The 15,342-nt window shown below is 43.5% G+C and overlaps 1 protein-coding gene across 2 annotated transcripts in view; it reads right to left on the bottom strand.

Annotated features, from left to right (window-relative positions):
- Positions 1-665: 665 nt before the first annotated feature.
- HUS1 (HUS1 checkpoint clamp component) overlaps positions 666-15,342 on the bottom strand; it is a 31,365-nt gene continuing 16,688 nt past the window's right edge. The window contains exons 6-9 of one of the 2 annotated variants that reach the window (XM_023544202.2): positions 12,043-12,142; positions 10,476-10,595; positions 6,986-7,039; positions 666-6,793 (exon numbers count right to left, since the gene is read on the bottom strand). In XM_023544202.2, coding sequence (XP_023399970.1) covers positions 7,026-7,039; positions 10,476-10,595; positions 12,043-12,142 — 234 coding nt within the window. In that variant the 3' untranslated portion in view covers positions 666-6,793; positions 6,986-7,025. The remainder of the gene's footprint in view (positions 6,794-6,985; positions 7,040-10,475; positions 10,596-12,042; positions 12,143-15,342) is intronic. The other variant, XM_003407061.4, reaches the window with a different exon arrangement.

The following is a 15,342-nucleotide window of genomic DNA, read 5'->3' as shown; positions in this document are numbered from 1 at the left end:
AGTTCTAACCCACCAGCTGCTCCTTAGAAACCATATGGGGCAGTTGTACTCTGTACTATAGTGTTGCTGCAAGTCGGAATCAACTCAATGGCAGTGGTTTTTTTTTTTTTTTCTCCCACTTTATAGTATTTGCTTTCTTGTTTTCATCGAGGCAAGTACAGGTTGCTATTATTAAATTTCATCTCACTGGTTTTAAACTATAGTTTTAGCCTGTTGCCATCTTTGTGAAAGCAGATTCTTTCACTAACATAACTTTGTCATCCTCCTCCTGGTTCACGTCACCCAGAGATGATGAGCAAGCCTTTAATAGCTGCATCTTGGTAATTTAGAAAACTGCTCAGAAAGCCCAGCCTGAATTGGGGTGACCTGTCGATGCTCTCGGAAACTTTCTGCTTTTTAATCAAAGTGCTGATCATTAGGTGTATTTTTTTTTAAGAACCTAAAATTGTAAATAATTCTAGGCTGGGAGTCCAGGGCATCTATCTGGTCACAGTGCTTCCTTCAGCCCTAAGGCCACTTGGGCTTCCTGATGCAGTGAGAGCAGTTAGAGCAGGGACTGGCTATAGTAAAAAAAAAAAAAAAAAAATTAGAATGCTCTAAAGCGTCCAGTTTCTTGTTTTTTTTTTTGTAAGGCTAACAAATGCCTTTTATACTTCACAATTTAGAACAGTGTCTACATTTTCTTCCCACCACCACTGACGGTGAGCGTTTTCAGTCACTTTTCATAGATGCTAGCTCTCTAAGAGCTGAAATGACTTGCCTGAGATTAGAACGCTAGGATGAGCGGGGATTCCCTCCAGGATTCCACACCTACTAGGATATGGAACTTAGTGCTCCCTCCCTGCCTGGAGTGCAGATTGGTTCAGCAAGGGAAGCGTCACAGATGGAGAGGACCTGGTTGTCACGCAGGCAGCCTCCAATGCTTCGTGAGCCCCTCTAGTTTATCTTTCTTACCATTAGGTAATTGGTGAAAACTGATTTAGCTCCTCTCACCCTAAACCTCGCAGCCTAGAACCTAATTATCAGTAACTCTTCCCTCACATCTTTTAAAACCTAAAGGCCACATTTTGACCTACAAAAACTATGTTACATGCAGATTTAGCCTCATTTAAGTTGGATCCTCAATAAGAAATCATTCTGTAATAAGATGTTACCTCAGTGATCTAGTGGAGCCCTGGTGAGGAGTGGTTATGAGCTTGGCTGCTAACCACAAGGTCGGCACTTTGAATTTACCAGCCACTCTTTGGAAAGCCTATGGGGTAGTTCTACTCAGTCCCATAGGGTCACTATGAGTTGGAATCGACTCGATAGCAACTTTTTTTTTTTAGGTGATCCAGACTCCATTATTTCAAACTTGTTATAATGTCAACATGTCAAAAGCTTAGTTTGGGCGTGATGCGAACGTTAAGAGCCCACAGCTTGGGTTTATCTGTTTACTCCAAAGTTCAGGAAACTAATTGCCAGCTGAACATGTACTGCATCCAAATAATACACACTTACTACTCAATCTCCAGAAAAATAATTTATTTTGATATAAAATTTTTAGAAAACACACAAATACACCAGATTGAAATAAAAACATAGAGAAACAACCAGGTTTAAATGTTACTATATGTCTTCCCAATCTTTTCCTCTCATACAGACATACACACATCATTTTTCTCCAAAACTGGGATCACACTGCACGTATCATTGTTTAACCCGTCTTCTTCACTTTACTGTAAGTCATAGACATTTTGCCATACCAGTACCTATTTTTTCTGTAGCATTTACTTTTTAAAGTACAAAATATTGCATCAAACCATAGGTTATTTAACCAATCCTCTATAAATTCATTTTTAGGATATTTCTAGTTTTGCAGTATAATAGTGCTAGAACATCTTTGCTTATTAGTGCAAATTCCTTTAAGCAGAAGTATTGGGTCAGAGGCTACACACATTTTTTTAAGGATTTCCACATATAATATCAAACTGGACTCCAAAAAAGTTACTGCAATTTACATTCCTACCAGCAGCGTCTAACTGGGCTAATTTCTTTCCCTGATAATCTTGGGTTACTATCAGTTGTAACAAATGATTCTGCTGGTTCAGTAGCAGTACTAGAAGAAGCTCTAAAATTCGAAAGGCTCTCAAGCTTCCTTTTAGACTACCCCATTTTTTTATTAGAATCCATATGGAAGTATAGAATTTGGCAATATATATCAACAACATGAATGTCATGAAATATCTTCACTACCTGGCAGCAGGTACCAGAATCCCAGCCCCAGACCCCCAAGGACACCACCGTGAACATGGCCCTTCACACCAGACATGGTATCACACTGTTAACTCATCCTTGGGCAAACATGGTAGGTAATCGATTCTAGTTTCATCAAGGAAGGGGTGGAAGGAGGATGATGAGGCCACTTTGATATGAACCAATGAACTGCTGATTAGGAATTCCTAACCACCCCTGACTCAGCACAGCATTGGTCCCAAAGCTGACTCAAGGAATGGTTATCAAAGGAGTGCGGAGCACTGAGCAGGAGCCAGGCCCATCAGCAGGCGACTCCATCTGCCCCAGCATTGAGGACAACAGTCCACATGCCATACGTGCTTAGTAAATCCTCACATGTCACAGCCAGCAAGTTTCTCTCTAAAGTCCAGGAAGCTATCTAAGAGAGATCTAAACACTTTAAATGTTAGTCTTAAAATAAGTTAATTTTTCAAATTATATTTGTTCCTCTAAATGGAATAATTGTTACTTCTTGGCCTAATAAAATTTGACCTTGATACTATTCAGTAAAATAGCACTGTGTATTCCATAAGTCTATGGTTCTCTCTTAACTCCCTAAACCGTGGGAGGTAAGAATCATCCTCATGTTACAGGTACATGAGACGCAAAGACGCAGTGAACTTGGTAAGTACCAAATGGCAAGTCTGTGACAAGAATTAAGAGACTGCAGGTTCTTGACTCCCAGTTATGGCTCTTTAATCCAGCCACACTCCACACAGACAGAAAATCTTCAGTGATAATATCACAAAAATTAGGCATTACTTGACAATAAACACTGTACAGAGCTTAGGAAAATTACTTCTGGTTTTGTGACATTTTTTAAGTTGCTTTTAAATCTACTTTACCTTAAAAAAAAAAACCAAACCCATTGCCATTGAGTCAATTCATAGCAACCCCACTGGACAGAGAAGAACTGCCCCATAGGGTTTCCAAGGGGTACCTCGTGGATTCGAACTGTCAAACTTTTGGTTAGCAGCCATAGCTCTTAACCACTACGCCACCAGGGTTTCCTACTTTAACATAGCAGATTTAAAACTAAGTTACTTCTTCTAACTCATAAAATGAATGAATGTTAACTTTGAAATTTATTATTACTCATTCAAAAGATACATTACAGTCTACAATGTTGTAGCGTCAGATCTCATCTACCTTTAGGGAGGGGGGAGAATCAGTATCAGTATCAGTATCAGCCTAAGGCTGATTCCTATGAGGTGAAGGTCAGACATACCTTCACTCTCCAACCTTTTTACCAGTTCTGACATCAGCCGTCCCTCCCATGGCACTCTCTACTTCTCTGATGGATCCGGTAATTCATTGCAGTGGCCACTGAACTGTGATTAATTACTTTTGTGTGTGGCCTTTCTAGCCATAGTCTCGTAACTCCCACCTAGGTAGTTGTGATAGGGTAATTGTGGCCTACGAAGGGCACTGGTCAGTTTTGCCTTAAAAGAGAGCAAATTCCAGATCAGATAGGAGGAGCCCACCACCACCAAGGAAGGAGAGACCCAGCAGCAGGGACCCGGCAGCAGGAGATGGCGTGGTGGGCTTCCCGGCCCACGGAGAAAGCTGAGTGCCTCTGGGCAGACTAAGCAGCAGGGAAAGGCCTGCCTTCGAGCACAGCTGGGGAGAGGCTATCCTGACGGAAGTACTGTACCCTGAGTGTTCTTGAGCCTGAATTCTGTTACTTCCCTAATAAAACCCTGTAATTGTGAGTATGGTCTGTGAGTTCTGTGTGGCCACTGCAAGGAATTATCAAACCCAGTAGAGTGCTATGTGAGGGATGGTTAGTTTCAGAATTAGTAAAGATGGCACAGAGAGGAGACTTGTCTGGCCTCCACCACATGGGAGTCAGCCTTGCACCATTGATCTTGGTTCTCCTTTCCCTTGTGGGATTGGAGGAGGTCGGACACTGCCCCCACACTGTTTTTACAGCCACACAGAACTCACAGACCATACTCAACCATTATGATGTTTATTAGAGAAGTAACAGGTTACAATTCAGGATCTGAATCAACTTGGAAGTAACAGAAACAACTCAGGATACAGTTCTTTGATCAGGACAGCTTCTCCTCAACCATGCCCGAAGTAGGCCTCCACCACCAGGTCTTACTCGGGGTCTTGTTTCGACCAGACCCTGCTCAGGGCCTGGCCTCTGCCCTCCTGGGACAAGTGTTACAGCTCTTTCTTTAGCTCCACTGGTGAGTGCCCAGAGACACCCCACTCTGCTAGCAAGCTTCCTGCCCAAAGGCACTCAGCTCTCTTGTTCCACGGGTCAGTGAACCAACTTCAGCTGTCTGTCAGTTCTGTGCCTCTGCTGCCTCATGTTGCTACTGCCTCCAGTGTTACAATTCTCCAGAGTTGCAGATCTGTTTCCTGGGTCTAGGAGGTTCTCAGAGCAGGCACACTGGGTCCCAGCTCTTCTTCTTGATGGTAGTGTGGACACCCCCCTCAACTTCTGGGATTGGCTCTTTTTAAGCCTAGTGGGATGGCGAAACTGACCAATCTCTACAAGGGTTCCATATACCTTATTTGCAATGGCAACGCCCACAAGAGTTCCACGTACCTTATTTACATTAGCGAACTGTCCAATTCCCCCAAGGGTTCCATGTACCTTATTTGCATAGTCCCAGATAGTCATTTAATGGGAGTTACAAGACCATGGCTAGAAAGACCATAAAAAGGCAATTCGATGCACTGCATGGTCACTCAGCTGGGAAGTGTGAGGACAGGACAAGTCCTGGGTTCAAATCTCACCTCTGGCACCACCTCTGTGACCCTGGGCAGGTTACTGAACCTAGCCTGTAAAATGAAGCTACAGCACACCCCTTCTCAGATGCATCCATACCCTTGCCTGGATGGCCCACCGGGAAGTGCCTTCCTCAGGCTGCACCTTAACTCCTAAAAAACCGATAATGGAAGGCTGATGTATGCAGGTGAAGGTCTTAAGAAAACCAGAGGGCATTTTTTACATAATGCAAATGAGGAAGTAGGTTACTATTAACTTACACTACAAACATTATATTTTCTTTATACATGCAAAATCAGCATTTAAAATTTTAGAAATAACCGATTTTCTAAATTGGCAAGTCTCTAACACAGTTTTCTTTAAAAACAAATATAAGTTTTATAAAACTATTTTCAGATACATTTCATTTTGCATCATGATTTTTAAGTTTTGTTACTGCAGCTGGAAATTAATTTTTTTACAAGCCAAAGAGGAAAAAGGGGATTTAAATGAATAAAATTATATCCTCAGATTTTTTACTATTTATTTTGCAAAATATTACAGCTCATTTAAGCTAACATTATTAAACATCAGAAGAGTCATTCACAAACACACTGGTTTTACCAAATATGAAAAAGCCATAAAAGATTTTTTTTTTTAATTTTTGCTGATTTCTCACCTGCATCTTATCCTAAACAACTACTTTAAGTTTCAAGTTTGCTAAGTGAAATTAAAATAATGTTTATGATGTTCACCTCCATAGGACGAATGAGATTTAATTATAATGGAAAGACGATGGACTATGCTTCAGGGAGAACGAGAAAGCCTATCTCAGTACCTGAACCACTTTTGGTAAATAAACAGAAACACGGTGTCATACACTAGCTTAGAAGTTTTGTTTGTTTAGAAGGGATATCACTAAAGAAAATTACACTGGTGTTCCTTCTAGAATGATAGATCCAATACACCCGTGAGAAAGGAATTACAAGACCAAAACTGACCGCAGAGTAAAACTGAGAGGAGCTGCTGAATGAAGCTCCCAGACTAGCTCCATTGTGTCCACAAGCGTCAGGTCTCAAGTCATCGAGAAGACTCTAGTCTATGCAAGTCAGGACAAAGGCTATAAAACTGGGCCTCAGAGACACCCCACAAGACTGAGTAACTACCGCATGGCAAGCTGACAGGAGGCCCATCCTTTCTACAATCAGGCTTCATGAACCAGAGCAAGGAGGGGTGAGTGGAGTTAGGATAAGTGCTCCACCAGGTCTGCTTCCTGTAGCTTTCCACTGCTACAACAATCTGCTGAGTTGGAGACAGTACCCTGCAAAACACTAGTACCAGCACAACAGACATGCTCTTATGAATTCTGACACTTCACCAGGTCTAAAATACATGAGATTTTCATAACTTGACCAATAAAAACGAGAATTTAAAGTCTGGATAAATCAGTTCCAGCTTTTCTGTTCAATGTCTTAAAAGCAAAATAAAGCAGACATGAGAACAAAGAATATGAAATAATGTGTTTATCCAGCTGTGTTTCACTAACTCAATTTTTAGTTATATTATAGAACAACAATAGTAATTAATAATAATAAGTAAAGTTGACCCATGAGACTGTGAGGACAGAGAAAGACAATTTAGGACACGTGAGCCTGTCACCTCGTCCCATTACGACAAAGGTCTCTGAGTTCCCAAGTCTGGACAGGCGGTATTACGACAGTGCCGGAATGAAATACTGAAGGGACACATCTTCGTGAAGCAAATCAAAATGAACAATCTTGTTATTCACAATATCTGGGGAGAAAACAACAACGACGTTACTTTAAAGACCCATTCCAGCACACACACACTTTTATCCGCGTACATTAAAAGAGCTTTTTCCTTTGCACTTCCTTTCTTAACAGTGTTCCATCTTCTGCAACACTTGGGTCCTCCAGAGGCAAATGAGTCACGGGGAGTTATGGTCCCTCTGCCCTCCAACATTACCTTATAGCTGGTGCTCCACACTGGATTGCACTCAAGCTGTTCAGCCACAGCAGGCTAGGAGAGAGGAAAGTGAAGCCGCTAGGGTGTTGGGTGAAAAACCCCTACTCCAGGTTTCCTGGCAACCGTATTTATCCGAATCAAGGTACTTCCGTGAAAAAGCAGCTTTCCACTTGTGAGCAACAATAAGTGTACTGGGAAAAGTCAGAGTGCTCAAGATTTCACCTAACACACGTGATGGGCTGAGCTCCACACTGGCAGGAAAGCAGCACTTTAATTTTCAGTCATCTGCAAAATACTGTTGAAGGCTCGCAGACAGGGACTCTGCTCGGTGGGGACAGAGTATAGGGTATGAGGCTCCAGACAAGGAGTGAAAGGACCACACCAACCAGGTGCAGGAGTGTAACGTCTCCTCTCCCTCAGAGAACACACAGAGGTGAAGGGAAAGGAGCAGCACAGAGTGGGGGGCGGGGGGGGGGACGGACACACAGTCCAGAGCCCGGGGTACAGACCACAGACCACACCTACTCTGACAGTGGCGAACAACAAGGGGCACCAGGTGGAGCAGCTCTGCAGCCACAGGGTGGATGTCTGCCACACATTCAGTCAACACAGAAACATGGCTGAGTGCCTCACCCAGAGCCTGGAGCAGACAAGAAACAGGTGAACGAAAAGCAGACACACTCCCTGCTGCAGAGACCCAATCACAGCTGACTCCAAGGCTGGGGAGGGGACACAGGGATGGGGACCATGCTCTGAGCACAGAAGACACCTTCTTTAGGACACAGCCTGTACCAGTGCTGCACAGCACAGAGGAGGGTTGCTCGCCCTAGTGGGGTGAAGGCTGAAGGCACCAGAGAAAGCGTCATGGAGGAGAGACTGCTGAGCTGACACCAGAAGGATGCTTCTCACTAAGACAGAAAATGCAGGCAGAAAAGGAGGTCTGGAGGAGATAAAAGTACAAGAAGTTCAAAAAAAAAACTTTTTTTTTCCCCACAAAATTTCATTCAGGTGCAAGTGACTCAGTCAACTGCCTTTGCTGATAAAAATAACCCTCTTCTGTCTTCTTAGTTAACCTTGGATTACTATTCAAAAGGCAACACGAAATGGCATTTCAAGGACTAAGGCATAGAGCTGAGGGCCCACGGTTCTACTGCCTCCTCCCCACCCCCCCCGCCCCTCCCACTGCCCTGGCTTGCCACATTATGCAGAGAAGTATTTCAACGCTAACTTCTCAAAGGGGCTTGTGGGAAATTCAGACTCTAGAGCTGGGGGAGGGCAGTCTAGGAAGGCGAAAGACCCATGACTAAGAATTTGCATTAACCAGATCCCCGGTGCTTTCCAGAAACCCTGGTGGCATAGTGGTTAAGTGCTACAACTGCTAACCAAAAGGTCGGCAGTTCGAATCTACCAGGCACTCCTTGGAAACTCTATGGGGCAGTTCTACTCTGACCTACAGGGTTGCTATGAGTTGGAATCGACTCAACAGCAACAGGTTTCTGGGTGCTTTACATGCACACTGAAGCTTTGAGAAGTGCTGTCTGCAGTTTTTAAGGCCCCTGCACTGGAGCACAGCTCCTGTTACTCTCTGCCCTACAAGTATGGTACAGTCTATGTCAAAGTTCCTCAAGACACAGCAGGCTTGGGCATGTGCGCCTCTCCCCCAAGATTCCAGGATGTTCCAGCTTTTCCTTCTCTCTAAGTGGTCTTCTACTCCTCTGGCAATATTTCCTCCTGTGCATCCTCACTCCGTTTCGTGCCTTCCCTGAGTCAGCTAACGCCTACTGCCCCGTCTCTGCTCTCCCCTTTCTGGTCTCTTCTGTTCCTCCTGGTATCTGCCACTCAAAAGGGCTGCCCCTGACACAGCCGCCTAGAGTGCTCTTTCCCTTCTCCGCGTGTACAGACGGCTTAGGGTATTAAGCACACTCCCAGGTCGTCACTCTTCTCAACTCTGACCACTAGTGACCACGTGCTCAGCATGGAAGTTACTGCACAAAAGGTCTAACTTCAAATGGAAACCACAGTTTCTTCCAAGTTGCTGTGATTTTAGTAGCAAGAAGACAAAAGTAGCCTTCAAAAGTTCTTGCCAAATAACCCCTTTCTCATTTGTGGTCAGTGAATGAGGGGTGCTACAGCACTGTGTGACCTGAGGAAGACATGACAAACCAGACCCATAAGAGTCCCATTAGAAATCAGTACTCAGGAGGAAGAGCAAATACCAAGATCTGGGACAATAAGCCCAGAGCAGGTTTTAGAAACAGAAAGCAAATAAAACATCATAGCTGGAAACCTAAATCCAGGCAAAATGCTATCATATTTTCTAAGTACATTAACATGGCAAAAATAGGATTATCAGTCCATGTTCTCTGGCAGCTTCTCTCCAGCCACAGACCTGATTCGTGACAGCCAGTCTCAGCTACCTGCTCAGTCCATCTACCCCAGAGTAGAGCTCGACCCCAGTGTGGCCACAGGTTGTCAAGAGCAAAAAGTGCCAAGAGGTGTTTCTCTTCTGCCATGCATTTTCACCTTCTAGTTTCTTCTGAATAAGGGACAACTTGACTGTCTGCAGTGAGATGGATCACTTTTATGTGGCTTTTCTAGTCGTGGTCTTATAACTCCCACCGAAAGACTGGTTGGGTCTATGCAAGTCAGGTGCTTGTGGCCCACCAAGGGGATTAGACAGCTTGCTAATAATACAAATAAGGTGCATGGCACCTTGTGGGGGTGGGACTATGCAAATAAAGTATATGGAACCTAAGGAGGGGACTGGTCAGTTTTGCCATCCCTCCAGAATTAAAATGAGCCATTCCAGAGAAGGAAAGGGGGGTGTCACTACCACCAAGAAAGAAGAGCTAGGAGTAGAGCATAACTTCGGACACAAGATGCCTGTGCTGAGAACCTCCTAGTGCCAGAGGACAAAGAGAGCTGTAACACCAGAGATGGCTAGAGACGGCAAAAAGCAGCAGCAGAGAAACAGTGGCAGCAGAGGCAGCAGAACCAGGAGACCGGCGTGAAACAGCACAGAGGGCTTCCTGTGAGCAAGGCCGAGATACTGTCCCGACCAAAGAACTGTATCCCGAGTTGTTCCTGATCCTGAATTGTAACCTGTTACTTCGCTAACAAACCCCATAATTGTGAGAATGGTCTGTGAGTTCTGTGTGGCCACTGCAACAAATTCTCTAACCAAGCAGAGAAGTAGAGATTGCCAGGGGAGGCACGGCTGGTGTCAGGGTTGGTAAAAAGGTTGGAGAGAGGAGCTATGCCTGACTTCCAACTCAGAGGAATCAGCCTTGGGCGGTTGATGCTGATGACTCTCCTGCCCTCTCATGAAGCTAGACCCGGGATCTAAAGCTGCCCCCGTGCCATTTTTACAGTGTCCTAGAAAACTGGAGTTCATATAACTGAGATTTTTTTTTGCATTTACAAGACTACATACAATTCATTAGATTAAAGTATTTGAAACATGAAAAATAAAACCAAGATGTAGACTCACTGCATAAGGCCTTTGTAGGATTTACTTGTTGTCCAGCAAGAAACTGCAGGAGCTTCTTAACATCTATGCGCACTTCAGCCATTTGTTCCGGGTTTCTACCTTGCGAAGCACTTCCAGAGGCTAAAATCACACAAATGTTTTTGAATACATCATCATCAGAAGTAACAGGGAACCCAGAGATGATGTCACGGCTCTTACTTAAATAAATGATTTACATTACACTGATTTTAGCATCCTGTAGAAACACTGCAACTTGTCCATGTAGTCCCTCACAAAGCCAGCATTTGTCCGTCCTACCTATGTAAAATACTATGCTAATTTTGAGGGGATCTTTACTTACAGGGATTTAAGACTTTACCCAAGCTCCCCTCTAGGTCAAAAGGAAACTGTCTTTACTAGTACTCACTATACATTTAAATATATATTTAAATGTATATTTAAATACTTTGAAATATACATAGCTATTACAAGTCCTCTCCTTCGAAAATGGAATAAAAAGGAAGAATGCATTCTTTCAGACCTTCCTAGTATTTATTAAAATCAAATGAGTAATGTCCAAGTAAGTCATTTCAAACAAGTATTATAAAAGTCTTAATAACATGGATTTTACTTTGCTGGAACACTACCTGTCTTTAATAGAAAGTAAAAACCACCTGCAGCACTATTAAAACATGTGCTTATCTTCAAGCAAACTTGCAGCACTAAATATTAACTCTAAAAGTGCCTGAGGCCTATTATGTCTGTTTCAGAGCCAGTGTGTGTCCTGAAATGATTTTCACATAACCGGCAGACATATTCTCCCCTGGCCCTTCCCCTTGCTTCCCTCCTGAGCCCCTCTGGTTGCCCTGTCCTCTGCAGCACGCAAGCCAGGCCCGCTGGGGTTGGTTACATACTGGATCACTCCAGCGGTCTACCTTCCCTGCTTACTGAGCTGCCTCGGCAGTCCCTCCTCACCTCGTATGAAAAGAATACTGATTTCTGATCAAGTGAAAAAATTTTGTATCTGCTAATCTAATTTTATACGTGTTGAAAGTGTCTGACGTACAAGAAAATAAGAAATGTTAGTTTACCTTTCTGACTCCATTCTGAGTGAAAACTTAAAATCATTAGTAGCAGAAACTGGACCTTAAGCCCTGGGAGGAATCTTGGGAGATTATTTAGCTTGACTCCTTGTTTTATAGATGAGGAAAGAGACCCTGTGCCAGAGTCACTCAGCCGTTTAGTGGCTCCTCATTCCCAGGTAGCCTAACTTTTCCAGTGTGCCAGTCATAGGTAATTCAATTTGAATTCTTCTGTTCTCTCCCCAAGCATAAAAACATGGTCAACCAAATTTATAACTTTTTCCATGGACCCACTGCCGTCGAGTCAATTCTGACTCACAGCGACCCTACAGGACAGAGTAGAACTGCCCCATAGGGTTTCCAGAGAGCAGCTGAGGGATTCAAACTGCAGTTGAGCTCTTAACCACTGGGCCACCATGGCTCCTTTTTTACATTTAGAGACATCAGTAAGGTATGTTATCCGAAACATTTATCAAAAGCAAAATCTAACCCACAGCAAAACTTACCTAACGGAGGCCTTCCCAGATCTTTAAAATGAGTTGTAACGCACACTAATTCGGTTTCTATTTTCAAATTCAATTCTCCATTTAGGTTAGCTTCAATAATCTGCAAATTGATTGATTTACAGTCTTAAAAAAGGAAAACAAAAGGAAATAACCCATGGACACCAGCTTCCACAAAACTAGGTGTCAAGGTTCCCTTACAAATGCCAAAACACACGCAGGGAAAACCAAAGCTCTGACAACATCAAGGCCCACATGGGCCAAAAACAGAGGAAAAGTCTGAGATCCAGGAACTCAAAACTTGTCAAAAATCCCTAAATGGAGAGGTTCCCCTCAAGTGGAGAATGTAGTACATAGATCTTAAAACAACAGGTGGAGCCAGGAGGGGCTTTGCAAGAAGCCTGTGGGCAGGTGATAGGTTTGGGGAGGCGTGGGGCTTCCTTCCAGGACAGCACTGCACTAAGAAGAAAATACAAGAAGTAAAAACCCAAATTGACCAGGATGGGGCCTGGGCAATAAAAAATAGAATTAGAGTTTAGGTACTAGCAGGCGAGGAGAATGTGGGGACAGGTCTCAGAGCATACTAGAGATGTGACTACAGGACAAGCTGTATTTCCTCAGTTTGTAGCTACAACAGAATAGAGAACACTGGAGTCTACCAGTTTGTCATATTATGGTGACTCCCATGTTGCTATGATGCCGGAAGCTATGCCACTGGTATTTCAAACACCAGCAGGTTTACCCATGGTGGACAGGTTTCAGTGGAACTTCTAGACTAAGACAGACTAGGAAGAAAGGCCTGGCAGTCTACTTCTGAAAACTCGCCAGTGAAAACCCTATGGATCATAACAGAACATTGTCTGACTTGCTTGCTTTGGACATGCCATCGGGAGAGATCAACTGCTAAAGGAGGATATCATGTTTGGAAGTAGACAGCCAACAAGGTCGAGGGTGTCCCTAGGTGGGATGGATGGGCAGAACAGCTGCAACAATGAACTTGAACATACTGGCAATTATGAGCATGACTCAAACCAGGCAATGCTTCATTCTGTTATATATGAGGTCACAATGAGAAGGAGTCAACTCGACGGCAGCTAACAATAACAGGGTTATGAAGCTAGAAAACTATCCTGGTTCATTCCCATACCTGCAGGGAAACTTCTTCCTAAAAAAAAACGACAAACAATCTGTAACAACACTAACAGAAGATGGTGGTTGAACCCCATACAAAGATATTCTGAAGAAAGAGAGAGTCAGTAATGAGCTAGATAGCAGACAATAACACAATGAAGGCATGCCTGAAAAATACTACTATAAAACAGATGCAAAGTGTAACCTTTTATTTCAAAATGAGCCAAAAGAAATTGAGAATAATAGAAACTATAAAAAACCCATTGCCGTTGAGTCGATTCCAACTCATAGCGACCCAATAGGACAGAATAGAACTGCCCCACAGAGTTTCCAAGGAGCGCCTGGTGGATTCAAACTGCCAACCTTCTGGTTAGCAGCCATACCTTTTAACCACTATGCCACCAGGGTTTCTAACACTGTAAAAGAAAACCACAAATCAGAATTAGGGAAGCTCAGAAAAGAGAGGACCAGACAGCCTGCAGATAGTAAAAAAAAAAAGAGGACCAGACAAGGCTCAGGGAACAATTAGAAATGTAAGAAAATTTTTCAGAAATGGAACTCGACAACAAGGAACACAGGAGCAAACGGCACTACAGAGAGTACAGTGAGGGAAACCGACAAGAAAAGGAGAAAATCAAAATACCAAACAGAACCAAAAAATAGAGGATCTGAAAGAAAATCACTGTCACTGAACATGTGAGGATTGTTGAAATGGTGACTTTTTTTTGTTACATATATATTTAAAAAGAAATGGAAGGAAGAGACTATGGAAACCAGAAAAAGTTCACTGACTGCCCTGTTTTTACAACTGGGTATAACCATGTACTCAAAATTAGATGCTGAGAAAGTGGGAGGGGAAAGAAGCGGTTTTTAGTCAAATTTTTATTTTGCTTATAGGCAGCCAATATGCAGTATCTAAGAACTAAATCATATTTTTAAAGTTTGAATTCATGTCAACAAATGAGAATTTAATTTAGTGAGTATGCTCAGAACTGTCCTAAAAAGCACAGAGGAAACAAAGTTCCTCCTCACACGCCAGTTGGAAAGATGGCCACCAACAGAAAACAATGGGCCAACCGCTCTGTTATACCTACAAATTCAATACAGTAAAACCTGTGAAAGCTGGGACCTGTATACAGCGGAAACCAGTCAGAGAAGGAAAATTCAAATATTTTCCACAAAAACGAGCAATAGAAAAGTGTTAAGACTGCACCCATCTTGCAAGACCCAGAAAAACAAGGCAGTCCAGTGGAATTCCAGTTTTTACAGGTTTTGTTACATAACCATAAAGTCTTAAGATTGCACAGAACATCATACTCAATTTAGAAAATTAACGCACCGGTTGGAAAACGTGACCTCCAAATGCAGAAAGGTCTGAGGATGTGGTCAACATGCTGCAGTGTCCCCGGTTCTGCACCACTCAGGGTGAGGCAGACAGCCTCAGAGCCCAATGCTTATGAAAAATACCTGCTCTGGGGGCAGGGGTCTGGGGACCATGGTTTCAGGGGACATCTAAGTCAATTGGCATAATAAAATCTATTAACAAAACATTCTGCATCCCACTTTGAAGAGTGGCATCTGGGGTCTTAAATGCTAGCAAGCAGCCATCTAAGGTGTATCAATTGGTCTCGACCCACCTGGATCAAAGGAGAATGAAGAATACCAAGGACACAAGGCAATTACGAGCCCAAAAGACAGAAAGGGCCACATGAACCAGAGACTACATCATCCTGAGACCAGAAGAATTAGATGGTGCCCGGCTACAACTGATGACTGCCCTGACAGGGAACATAACAGAGAACCCCTGAGGGAGCAGTGGGATGCAGACCCCAAATTCTTGTAAAAAGACCAGACTTAATGGTCTGACGGAGACTGGAAGGACCCCAGTGGTCATGGCCCCCAAACCTTCTGTTGGCCCAGGACAGGAACCACTCCCGAAGCCAACTCTTCAGACAGGGATTGGACTGGACAATGGGTTGGAGAGGGATGCTGGTAAGGAGTGAGCTTCTTGGATCAGGTGGACACTTGAGACTATGTTGGCATCTCCTGCCTGGAGGGGAGATGAGAGGGTGGAGGGGGTTAGAAGCTGGCAAAATGGACACGAAAAGAGAGAGTGGAAGGAGATAGCGGGCTGACTCATTAGGGGGGAGAGTAATCGGGAGTGTGTAGCAA

The sequence above is a fragment of the Loxodonta africana genome, chromosome 8 (assembly GCF_030014295.1).
Source record: "Loxodonta africana isolate mLoxAfr1 chromosome 8, mLoxAfr1.hap2, whole genome shotgun sequence".
Taxonomy (NCBI): Eukaryota; Metazoa; Chordata; class Mammalia; order Proboscidea; family Elephantidae; genus Loxodonta; species Loxodonta africana.
Note: the sequence above shows the minus strand (reverse complement) of the source record. Positions and strands in the feature narration are given on the sequence as shown.